Consider the following 12,290-nt stretch of genomic DNA (forward strand, 5'->3'; position numbering starts at 1 on the left):
CCCCAGAGCTGATTAGAGAACCGGTAAGAATTCATAACCCTGAATGGCCGAGGGCATAGAAGGGAGCTTAGCAGTCATCTTGGCCAGCGAGCATTTGCTCCTACTACGAAGGCACAAGCCTGCATCCTGTGTCCCGAGCCTACGTTCTGCAAAGAGAGAGACCACAGCATTTCACAGACAAGAGCGGCTTCCCAAACCCAAGGGCATTCAGTGCAGGATGGGCCTGAGGGGACAGTTTAGTAGCCAAGCCTGGGGAAGCCGGGCCACTGATGGATTATTCCAGGTTGGACTAGCTCATTTGGCCATGGGGTGGGGGGACAGTGTAAAGGCAAGGTGTAGGTGCAGCTCTTCTGCTCTTATACGCGTTACGTGATCAGCTACCGCGGTCCCTGAGACTGTCCAGTTCAGTCTCTCATCTGTGCCGCTTCTGAGTGACCTTCAGGCAGTATTTCTGCCCACTCTCCGACACACAGGAAACCAAGACTCCCAGAGTCGTGTCACCAAAGGCAAAAAGGCAATTTGGTGACCTTGGCTCTGCTTTATTGACCTTAGAGCACCCTTTGGATGCAGTTGAAAAAACAAACATACACACTGGGAGCCAGAAACGGATCTAGGCTGGTGTCGCCTGACCCCAGAAGAATTTCCCCAACCCAGGTGGATTTATACAAAACGCCAAAGGGAAAAATGAGGCAATTCGGTGCTGAGTCCAGGGCTAGTCGATTGGCAGAGGAGCAGTCGGTGAAGGAGTGGACAGGTCATGCCTCCTTCTCGTAAGTACGAGTGCAAACTACACTGCCATGGGTGAGTGTCTGGAAGGAGAGACAGAGTCAGATTAGGGCAGGGGTGAGGGCACCGAAGGTATCGGGGCACTCCGCATCCTGATGGGAGGGGCCTCTACCTTCATCCCAATAATCTTCATTTATTGACTGCCTGCTGTGTGCCAGGTACTTTACGTGTCTTTTTTTCTAATACTTAGCACCAAGCTTTTAGTTTCGTTAGGCACTTACTTCCTCTGTTAGAAAGTTGGGGAAATGAGCTATGAGAGAGGAAGTGACTGGTCAAGATCTCAGGGCGTTCTCTCTCCCTTGCACCATTCCCGTAGTGCCTAAGATGGTGCCTGGCGCGTAGTACACAAATAGTGAGTACAAATGTCCAGAGACTCTTGGGCAAGAACTGTGCTAGGCCACCAACTCTCCGTTCCTTCCCCGACTTAGAGTAGTGCAGGGACCAGAGGCTTGAGCCACCATCATCCAGCCTGGCATCGTAGAGCCAGGCCCGTGGCCTCACCACAGGCCGAACTGCCCAGTGAGTGTTTGGTCCTGCGTATCACATTCCCACCAGACCTAGACACCTCATTCTTCACTCTGCAGGGCCTCCTGGATGCAACAATGCAGGGAGAGCGTTACAGAGACCACAGGGGCTGCTGTCTCTGCCCCAGGCCTGGGGGTGTTCAGTCACGGCTACATTCTTCCAGTGAAGGCCCCAAGTTTGTCCCCAAACAGACCCACGTGCCAGCCTGGCTGTCCCTTCCTCCCCAGGCTGTTATCAGGTACTCGCAGAGGGCCAGGCATACAAAGCACTGACCGGCGGTGGGGCTGGAATGAGGTGGAAAGGGCTGGTCTGTCACTGCCCCACTGTCCCTGCCCAGAGGCTTTCTGTGTGGCAGCGCCGTCCCAGGGAGGAGAGGGAAGCCTCTCCTAGGGGCCTGGGATCCAGCTTGGCCCTGCTTTCTACTCCCGGGTGAGGCAAGGTGGCAACAGAGGAGGACACTAAGGCCGTGGAGCACGTATGGTGGCCCTCTGCCTCGCCCGTGTGATGCTGTGTGCTCTACGTCACGGTCTCCTGATGCCCCAGCGGCCCACAAGTTTGGTATTGCTCCCGCCCCTTTTACAGTGGGACACGGAGAAGGTGACGTGTGTGAAGCCCTGTTTCGTATAACTGAGATGTGAATCCAGGCCTGTATGAGTCCAAAGCCACCACACAGAAAACTCCCACCTAAAGCCATCCCAACCCCGCCTCCGCCCTCCACTGCTCCCAGGGGAAGCCGCTGGCTTTCCCACAGGCTTGACTGAAGGGGAAGGAGTGGTAACCGGTTGGGTGAGGCTCCAAAGTTGTCCATCTTACCAGGATGAGCTTCCCATCAACTAGCTCCCGCACCAGTGTTGTCTCTTGCCCGTTCCACTTCTGCAGGTGGACAAGTTTGCCTCCGTCCAGCGTCACGATGGACTGTGAAAGAGGGTAGAGGTCTGAGCTGCGATCTGAGCCAGGACCGAGTGACAGGATGGTGTCCGGTCATTGGGGTCACAGAGGACCCTGTCTGTGTCCCAAACTAACGGAGTTCAGGCGGCCGCCTCCGACCTAGCCCCGCAGGCGGTCTGGTCCTCCTCCAGCCTCTGCTCCACGACTGCCTGGCTGGGGCGGGGGCCTTCAGGTGTTGCGCGGGTAGGGAGACGCCGGCAGCATGGTGGAGCCAGACAGCCCGGTTCTGAGAAGTGCCACCGGCCTTCGGAATGGGCACTCATCCCCTCCTCTGGGTGATGTCCACAGCCCTAGAGCCCCTTAGATACAGGGGACATGAATCATCCTATATCCCCAGGAAAGACCGGTGAGGAGGGGTCTTGAGACCTTCCGCCCGAGTGCTGATCACACATAACGTCTAACAGACCTTGGAGATGGGAGGTGCTGGGAAATCAGACTTCCTGCTTTGTATTCCTCTCTCTTCCCGATCCACATCATGTGACCCCTTCAGCTGACAAGTGGACAGCAACTGCCAGGTCCTGGGTCTGGGTGCCCTTGGAGTGTTCCAGACCCTGGTCAAATGCCCACTTAGTCTTCTGGGCTCTGCCAGCCTGCATCAGCTGGTTCTCATTTGGCAGCTCTCCCATGTTTCTCTTGTTTAGGAATTTGGGGGCTCTAGGTCAGGCTAGGGGACTCTGGCTGAGCAGGCTTCAGTAGGAGAATCTGAGGAGGCTCTGTGTGTGTTCGGGGCCACATGGGGAATAGTTGTGCATCCTTGCTCCCACCACCTTACTCCTCATTCCCATCCCCCAAGGTGGTGGTTTTTTTCTTTTCTTTTTTTTTTTTTTTTTTTTTTTTTTGGCCCACTCCAGATTATTTTTAGCCTAGGCATCCCAGAGCACTACTGTTTCATTGGGATTCTTATTCCTCAAAAAGTGGGCTAGTCAAGGAGGCAGATGCATGTGATAGGGCAGCTACCTCTCTCCAAGGTAGGATGACATCTTTGGGCACCATCCCGGCTCTGCCGCCAGCTTCCTGTTGATTCTGGCCTGGGCTCCAGCTTCCTTCACAAGGAGAAGACCAGACCCTGTCCTGTCTTTTCTGGGGCAGTTGTGAGGAAGCCGGGAAACAGCTGAGGGGCTGACTGATAGGGTCTGGTGGAGATACTGCTATAGGAACTCCCTTTAGAGATCAAAGCCCCTTAGTTCTCTCTCTGCCATGTGTGGCCGAGAGGGCTGGGAGGCCTGAGGCAAGCAGCAAAGACAAGAGCCACCACAGGTGAGAAGCCCTGAGACTAGAGGTAGATGTCCCCTCCCTCCCTGGGAGGAGAGGGGCTAAGGCCTGGTGAGAAGACATACAAACACACCATAGACCATGCCCCATCCAGAACACAGCTTTTCCTGCCTGTGGGCTGGCAACATTGGAAATAGTTCCTCAGGGTCACTGGCCAAGGCTGGGAGGTGGAGGTTGGAGAAAAGGAAGCCTCTGAGTAGGTTCCCACCTCTTGTTCCCAGCTGCCCCCTGTGCTGCTGGAGGCCAGGATGATCTGCTCAATCAGGGAAGAGCTCTGAATTCTGGGCATTCTTCCTAAAGCACTTGGAGGTCACAGCCATGGCCACATAACTCTCCCGTCTATGGATTGGAAAGAAGTCCAGAACTAGTGCGTGCCATGCATGGTCACTGAGCTGGAGCTGGAGTCAACGCTGAGGTCAGAAGAACATCCTGGCCCTGTGCTGCCCACTCCCCGATAGATGCTCCCCAAGAAGAGAGGGAGGAAGACAGGACTAGTGTGCTTCTAGCACCTGGGGCATCCCAGCACTGCACAGGCTTTATGTACCTTGTTCATTTCAGTCCCCCATAACCACCTGCCCCTCGGGGTGCAACAGTAAGGTGCCACGTCTCCACACCCTCCAACTCCCAGACCCCCTTCCATGACTCACCTTGACCTTCCTGTCATCCGCTGTTGTCTCGTCGAACTCCACCCCTAGCTGGAAGCTGATCTCCGTGTTCTTGAAGGTGCTATGTGTTTTTATGGTGACAGTGTCCCCATTTCTTTCGATGATTGTGGTAGGCTTGGTCATGTTGGCCACCTGCCTGGTAGCAAAACCCACACCTGAGAGCAGGGGGAAGGTTATGAGCATATGAGTGAAGCGGGAAGGCAGAGCACAGGGACCTCCGCGAACAGCTCTCAGGCCTGGACGTGGGACCGAGAGCAGAGGAGTATGAGAGCTTTCAGAGACCCTGGCCATTCTTAAATTCAGTTTTCCTGTTAGCTCTGTGCAGTGAGGAGACACTTGATTGCAATAGACAGAAGAGAACCTTAAGGGACAGGCATGCCACAGCAAGTCGGTGGCCCAGGGGCCTCTGTGTGGTGAGGACTGTCCTCGTGTGCATGTTATCGCCCTCGGCCCTCCCATTCTCCCTGAAGGCTTGATGCTATTAGCTCCGCTTTACAGATGCAAAAAAAACAGAGCTGAAGCCCAAAGGTCACGGACCTGGAATTCACACCCAGAACTGTTAGACTGAAGAGCGGGCTTATATGGCCTCCCTAGGCTGGAGCAAGGGCTGCCTTCCAGGGCACCTGAGCAGCTTTCAGCCCACAGGCTGAGGAAAGAAGAGAAATGTAGACTTTGCCTTCCAGAGCCTGAGGGACAAGAATTTCCCACCTTGGAAGTGTTTGCCCTGAAATGCACTGGTACCCTTGTCCCCTATGTATAGCAGTAAGATATTTCTATTTTTCTTTTTAACCTTTTAAAAACATATTTTTATTTATTTATTTATTTGTTTATTTGTTTATCGGCAAGGTATTTTCAAAGCCTCTCATCCATAACCCAGAAGGGAGTGTGTGTGTCAGTATACAGATTTACGAGACGCCTCAGGTGCTAGTGCAGTCAGGATGCAAGTCCGGGTCTCTTGGCTCCTAGTCTTGAGGCCCTGTGGGAACTCCATGCTGACCCAAGCCCCGCTTCCTTGGGTGCTGGGCAAAGCCCGAGTGTCCCGCAAGAGTGTGCACCAAAGAGCTCTTGGACAGAGCTTTAAGCCCCTCGGGTCATAGCTTCCCTGAGATCTGCCCTCTTGCCTCCAACGTCCCATCACGACACCCTGCCCACCCTTCTGCCCCCAGCAGCTGTGGTGAGCCCTCCAGAAGCAGCCCAGCGTGGGGAGGTGGTGTGCCGGGCTACACAGCCCTGGCTGGAAGTGAGGGACTTCACCCAGACCCTACACGGGTTGTTTCACTTGATGCTCGTAACAGCCCCGGACAGATTTTAATATCCCCAATTAACAGATGAGGCTTGGAGAGAGGTGACTTGCGCCAAAGTCAAAGAGTGAGTGACTGACCTAGACACGAATCTAGGCTCCAAAACTTGTTCGCTGTTCCTCCCTGGGCCATTCTCCCAGCACGGCCACCAGGTGTGCCTGTGATCACTGGTACTAACAGGGCTGGGTCTGTCTGCCTGGATGTCCTGAGAACCCTGGGTCTAACACTAGAGGGGCGAGGGCGGATTCTGCCCTGCCTGGCCAGTAAGGGCACTGGCCTTAGCCCTGCTGTCAGAGTGAGGCCGATCCCACTCCCCAGCAGAGAGCAGGGCCTTGTCACCATGGAAGGAGCTCTGTTTGCACAGGACCCACCCAGAGGTGTGGTGTGTTTGAGGAAGGAAACCACTGAGAGGTGAGTGAGGGACTGAGCCAAGAGAAACTGAGACCAAAAATGGGGCTGACAATTTTGGAGGCTCAGAAAGAGCTGGGTTCTACTTAGAGATGAAGCTGAAGCTATTTACTGTCAGAGCTGAACACGGTCTTTTCTCCCCCATGGGCCTCTCATTCTTTACATCTGTATATGGAGAAGAGCAGGCCGGATGGATTCTCAGCCCTGCAGCCCAAATTCGCCCCCTTATTTGGGGCAAAATAAGGGGACAAGGGTGGTAAGGATGTTGCAGCTCACTTCAGGGACACAGGTTTTGGCTGGAATGTCTACTAAGGGAGGAGGGGCTGGCTCTGGGCATCCCGACTTCCCAGCAGCTGTCCCGGGGCTCGCTTGCTCCAAGTGTGGCTGCTTTCCTGGGGTCTGTGGGCATAGTACCCAGCATACTGTGCTGGGGCAGTTGAGAGCTTTGGTTTCAAGAGCCAACACCTGTGGTCCCTAGTTCAGGAAACGGTTAGGAACAGAGCTAAGAGGTGGGTCCCCCACACCTTATTTGGATATCTGCCAGAATCCAGCCCCCTTTCCCTAGTAGGAAGGCATGGAATGGAGCTCGACTATGAACGATATGCTGGTTTCCCTGTCCCAGCCTGGGGGACTAAGATAATCTCACACCTGAGGATTTGGGTGAAAGGGCATCATCACCTCCATCGAAGCCCATACAAGGAGGGGAAACGCGGAGGCCAGTTCTTAGCTAAGCAGTTCCTACCACTCCCACCCCCAGGGTCCATAGGGGAAAATAGTTCTGGGTTGCACGTCTAGAAATCTAGGTTTTCTTATCAGCTCTGCTGTGGGGCTGATCTGACCAGTTTCCAGTCTCTCTGGGTCTCAGTCTCCCCATCTGTCAAACTAGGCAAGGCATGGGGATCTCCAAGCACCTCACCTGTCGGAATCTTTATTCTTCCCCAGCCAACACCACGCCCTCGGAGACCAAAGACCCTCCCTGCCTTTAACAGATCTTGGCCTTCTTCCAGGACCCTTGCTGCACTCCAGAAGTCCACTGGTTTTCTCTACCAGACCCCTCCCCAACAAGTGGCTGAGCCGGCTTATAATGGGTCCTCTTGCCCCACCCTACCACTAGGCTCTCGGACCGCGATTAGAGCCTGGTTACACACCACTGCGGGACAAGGTCAGAGACTGGATGGTGAGAAGGAGGGCATCCTCCAGCAGCCATCCTCTCCCTAGTTCAACGTGGAGGGGCAGGGGTTGTTGCTAACTGTGCGGCGCCTCCTCATATCCCATTCTCCTGTAGTTCCCTCTTCTATCTCCTTCCTCCTCGGGGTTCCCGCTTCTTTACGCCATAGTACACTCCCCATCCGCCCCATTCCCTTTGCGAATTTACACTTTCCAATCCCTAAACCACCCATGCTCCTGGTTTTTTGCTCCTCTGGCTAGCCTCCCACCTTCTAGGTCAATGCTCTCCTTTCATACAAACCCACCTCCTAGCTCCAGATCCTATATATATATATATATATATATATATATATATATATATATATATATATATATATATATATATATATATATATATACCTCTTCCTCGAAAGCCCTCCCTGCCCCAACATCGACCTGCACACCTACCTCCTTGCTCCTCCCTACCTGGGAATCCCTCTAGCCGGGTTCAGACCATGAAAACCCCCTTCCGGCAGGCCTCGCGTGCCCTAGCCCATGCTGCCACCCCCTCCGCGTTCCCTTACTCCCCAACCTTGAGCAGGAGGGACGCAGCAGGCTCGCGTAGTAGCAGCCAGAGCCAGAACGCTGCGCGGGGCTGCGCACGCGGCCAGGCCCTCTCCCGCCCAGCATCCCGAGTCGCACTCACCAATCGACTTCATGTAGTCATCGAAATTCTTGCTGTCCACTAGCTTCCAGGTGCCCACGAAGGCGTCCACCATGGTGAGGCTGGGCTAGGCCGAAAAAGCTGAGGAGACAGAACACGCGTGCAAGGACTCCGGGACCCGCGGTTCCCTGCCCGCGCTGCCGCTTTAAATAGCCCTTGCATCACGTGGTGAGGCGTGGCCCACACCCCCAGCTCCCGAAATAGGAAGCCTCAGGCTGGCGCTCCACCGCCCGGAGCTGGCTGCCCATCCCCCACGACCCGCCCGGCCGGGGGAGGGGGACAGCTAGTGGCTCCCGGCTCTCCTGTGTCAGCGCGGGGGCCCGGCCTCCGAGTCCCTGCCCCGCGCTGGCGGGACCTGCTCTCTTCCCAGGCCTCCAGGCGCTCGTCGCAATCTGAGGAGGAAGCAATTGAGGGCACGGTGCCCGCGAGGTGGGGCGCGCGCTCCGGACATCTTCGTCCCCCAGTGACTCCCCGAGCTTGGGGTTAGAGCAGAGGTGAGAGACTAGAGGAGACAGGGCTGATGCCCACGCCGGGAAAGCTCTCGCTGACCCTAAGCGGCGCAGGCATCTCGGTCCTCATTTTGCAGGTGAGGAGCCCAAGGCTCAGAGGGGAAGTGACAAGGTCGCAGGAAATAAGGCGAGGGTTAATTGGAGCCCAGATTGCAAGCCTGGTCTTAGCTGGTCCCGGAAGCCGCGCTTTCCCGCCACTCCGCACTGGCCGGTGGCGGGAAGAGACCAGGGGGGCACCGTGGGAGGCTGAGCTGCCCCTGTGCCCTCCACCTGCCCCTGGCGAAAGCGACCCAAGCCGCCGCGCCCTTCCCGACCCGCACGTGCTCGCCCCTCCCCGTGGAATGTCACCGGCGCGGGCCTTTCCGCCCTGCAGGGCTGCTCCCCATCCTCCTTGCCAACGCTTCAGGCTTCTCTGACCTGTACGCAGGGCTCAGAGCATTTGATCGGGTCACTTGCCCCCTCACCTCCTTCCGAAGTTCCGTCCCCCAGCCACCTGACAGGCCCAAGGGCAGCTCCCCACCTCCTGACCGCTGCAGCCCCGACCTGCCTGCCGGCCCTTCTCTGACCTCTTTCACAGAATGTCCCTCACCTCCTTTACAGAGCCTGCGGTGTGGACACTTTACAAAGCGCTTTTAATAGGAAGATCCACCTTGTATTGATGTGGTTTTTTGCACGCCGCCGAGGGCTTTAAGTGCATTTTCTCCTTGAACTTCCGGAGCAAAGTCCACCAAGTGGGTTTTATCATTTCCACTGTTTTACAGATGAGCAAACTGAAGCTTGGAGGGGTCCATTCATTTCTTAATCCCCCCCCCCCCCCCCCCCCCCCCCGTTATTAAAGCGCCTACTTTTCACCAGGCCTTGGGCTAGGCTCTGGAGAGACCACCATGAATAAGACGCACTCGTGTAGCTCCCCTTTGGGCAGGCAGACCTCACCTAGCCTGGTGGCTTTGAGGGGAGACCTGTCCTGACCTAGGGGCTTGGGGGAGACTCCCCAGAGGAAGTGAGGGGTAAGCGAGTGCCGAACAGATAGGAAGCCCTGCAGAAGTAAATGGTGCCCCGGGTGCCTGGGTGGCTCAGTCTGTTAAGTGGCCGACTTCGGCTCAGGTCATGATCTCGGGGTCCGTGAGTTCGAGCCCGGCGTCGGGCTCTGTGCTGGTAGCCCAGAGCCTGGAGCCTGCTTCTGTTTCTGTGTCTCCCTCTCTCTCTGCCTCTCCCCCACATCGCTCTCTCTCTCTCTCTCTCTCTGTCTGCCTTTCAAAAATGAATAAATATTTAAAAAAAAAAAAAAGAAGTGAATGGTGCCCGAACTGAAGCCAGCAGAGGTCCACCCAGGGGGCTTGCAGGAGCACAGGGCACACTAGCCCTGGGGTCCCAGCAGCTCTGCACATGTGCAGTGTGGCAGACCCTCCTCCCTGGGCCTCTGTGTCTCCATGTGGAAGTGGACAGCATCTGCCCCTACCTGACTTTCTGGGAAGAAGCCAGGGAGGAAGAGCCCTCGCTTGCCCAAGCTCTTGGTTTGTTCGGACAGGTCCACTTGCCAGAAGGCCTTAGGGCCGGGCACGGAGCCCTGCTGACCTCATTGCCGGAGCAGGTGCAGCGGAGGGTGGGGAGGAGAGTGGGATGGTTTCTAAGTCAAGGTCACAACCTTTAGACACTGGACCTCCTCTCTGAAGGACCAAGTGGCTAGAGACCCCAGAGGCCAGAGCGGTCTCCCTACATGGTCCTTCCGATGCAGCCGTGGAGGGCTGGGGCTAACAGCTGCGGGCAGGTAGATCTGTGAGCCAGTTCTGATTCCCTTGGGTACTGGGCGTGTGGCTGTGGGTCTCAGTTTCATCTTGAAAATGGACGTGATGACAGTATTTACCCCCCCTAGAGATGTCTGGGGAGCAAACGAGATCGTGCATTTAAAACGCTGAGCATGGGGGACTTCCATGCTCGATTCCACTGCTGTTATCGTTACTGTCATCCTTGGATAGGGTGGGATTCTCAGGCCCTGTCCCTCACCTGCCGGGCCCCCCACAGCAGATCGCTTGGCTTCTCCAATCCTCAATCTTCTCATTTCTGGGCAGGATTAGAACCTGCTGCAGCCGTGGGGAAGGAGCTGCAGAGACTTGGGGGATGGGTTGAGAAGGACACTGCCACAAAGTTCTTTTGTCCCCTGCCTAAGCTGAGCAGCCTGGAGACAAAGCCTAGACCCATTAGCCTTGCTGCCCTACCCCCATCTCCCCAGCACACCCAGACCTGAGTCAGTTGACTCCTCAGGCACGCCCTATCTGCTTTCCACTGGGCTGTCTTCTCCCTTCCAAATATGTACAGCTTCTCATCCCTCCGATTACCTGCATCCTCTCTGCCCCGTGATACTCCCTGCATCTGGGGAACGAGGGGTAAGGGGAGGGAATGTGAGCCCTTCCCTTTTCCTGCCCCTCCTTCTTGCCCTTGGCAGATCCAGCTGTGGCTACAACATCTGGCAGGCCGCAGGGCCAGTCCCTGCCAAGAGCGCATCTCCGCAGCCCTCGCCCTATGGTGATGTCACTGTTCTGTGTCTCCACGGCAACCACAGGCTGGGAAGATGGAGAAGAGGAGAGCCGAGTAACCAAGAGAGAGCCAATGAGATGGGCCAGCTGCACCGGATGATCCGTGGGGCCATGGGGCGGGGCTGGGGGGAGAGCAGGGGGCCTACTCAGCATCTTGGGCTGCTTCCTGGACCCTCCCCGCCATCTGGACGCCTCCGATAGGGGATGTGCCACTGGCACGGGGAGAAATGCCGGAGGTAGAGGCCAAAGAAGCTGAGCTGGAGCCTCCACTGACCCAGGGACATAGAGACCCCCCCATAACCTCTTCGGGGCCTAATCTGTGCATGTTGACTGCCCCACTCCACCCCCAGGACCTGCTGCTGGAATTTTTTTTTTTTTTTTTTTATGGTAATGGTGGTGCAGCCCTCTGCCACGGAATCAAGTCCTTAACCCTTCTCTCCACACCCTCCATAGCTTCCCCTGGTGCATGATGTATTCAGAAGCGGCATCTTTGGAAAGAAGCCTGGTTCTAAATCCCAAGCCTGCAACTTACTAGTCAAGAGACTAGGAGCCAGTCCCTTCCCCTTCTGAGTCTCCTTTCCTCCCAAATGGACGAAGGGCCATCTACTCCCTGGGTTGACAGGAGGATTAAAAGAGATAACATATGGAAGCCTAACACACAGAATACTCAATGAGTGGTGATTACGTTCTCCCTTCTGGGTCTCCCCGGGGCAGTTTTCCCAGAGACGCACGTGAATGAGCCATTGAACCAATAGCAAAGGACCAGGTGTGTCTGTCTCCTCACTGGGGCCATTAAGTGCCTTCAGATACTGCAGACAAGTTTTCCACATCTCTCCCAGTCTCCGTGAGTACCTCCTGCGCCCAGACACTGTGCTGGGCTCAGCAGGTTCCAGGGGAAACAGAAGAGCCACAGCCCCCATCCTCCCTGAGCTCACTAGGTAGGGGGATTGCAGCGCGGTGGCTGGAATGCCGTGTTCTTTCTGCCACAAGGAAATCGCTTCCTCGCTCCCCAAGAGTTCTAGATACCGTGGGTCTGAGAGAACAAATGGTGGCAAGAGGTCGGGATTTACTCAACACCAGTTGCTTCTGAGAAACTGCTGCCTGTGGCACATGCTCCCTGGAAGGAGAACAATGGTTCTCTCTGCCCAGGGAGGAGAGGGTGGTGGGGCGGTCACCTCGGCTTTCCCAGAAGCCAGCTGTCCTCCCTGTTGGCAGAATAAAGCCCAAACTCTTCCGCCTTGCTCCGTCTGTTTCATTAGTTAAGTTTATTACTGAAATCCTATTCCGAGAATAGTGCCTGGCAGATGGTTGGCATAAATGAATGAATATTGAACGAATGAATGAAGGAGTGTATGGAATATTGATTGAACGAATGAATGAACGAGTGGGTGCGTGAGTGAATCTGTCTACGTCTCTAGCTTTGGGGGCTCTGGAGTGAGACTCGCTTGGCTTCCATTCCTGCCCCTGTTGCT

The 12,290-nt window shown here is 55.7% G+C and overlaps 1 protein-coding gene and 1 long non-coding RNA gene across 3 annotated transcripts; one reads left to right on the plus strand and one right to left on the minus strand.

Annotated features, from left to right (window-relative positions):
* Positions 1-518: 518 nt before the first annotated feature.
* Positions 519-7,913, minus strand: FABP3 (fatty acid binding protein 3). Its single transcript, XM_086716288.1, has 4 exons — positions 7,758-7,913; positions 4,179-4,351; positions 2,125-2,226; positions 519-809 (listed from the first exon to the last, which is right to left on the minus strand). Exons 1-4 carry the CDS (start codon positions 7,828-7,830, stop codon positions 756-758), a joined length of 402 nt encoding a protein of 133 aa, XP_086572414.1. The 5' UTR covers positions 7,831-7,913; the 3' UTR covers positions 519-755.
* Positions 7,898-12,059, plus strand: LOC147577891 (uncharacterized). 2 transcript variants are annotated; one of them, XR_015254584.1, is made up of 3 exons: positions 7,898-8,361; positions 8,885-9,015; positions 10,728-12,059. It is a non-coding gene; the product is annotated as an uncharacterized LOC147577891 (long non-coding RNA). The 2 variants fall into 2 exon arrangements; XR_015254583.1 differs by having other exon boundaries at positions 7,898-9,015.
* Positions 12,060-12,290: the final 231 nt, after the last annotated feature.

The sequence above is a fragment of the Puma concolor genome, chromosome C1 (assembly GCF_028749965.1).
Source record: "Puma concolor isolate L17-30 chromosome C1, mPumCon1.1.hap2, whole genome shotgun sequence".
Classification (NCBI taxonomy): Eukaryota; Metazoa; Chordata; class Mammalia; order Carnivora; family Felidae; genus Puma; species Puma concolor.

Excerpts from the sequence above, each read along its gene's own strand:
- FABP3 (XM_086716288.1), bottom strand. The coding sequence starts at position 7,830 with ATGGTGGACGCCTTCGTGGGCACCTGGAAGCTAGTGGACAGCAAGAAT. Across the intron at positions 4,352-7,757 it reads TGACTACATGAAGTCGATTG|GTGTGGGTTTTGCTACCAGG; the intron begins GTGAGTGCGACT and ends CCCTGCTCTCAG. Across the intron at positions 810-2,124 it reads TTGATGGGAAGCTCATCCTG|ACACTCACCCATGGCAGTGT; the intron begins GTAAGATGGACA and ends CTCTCCTTCCAG.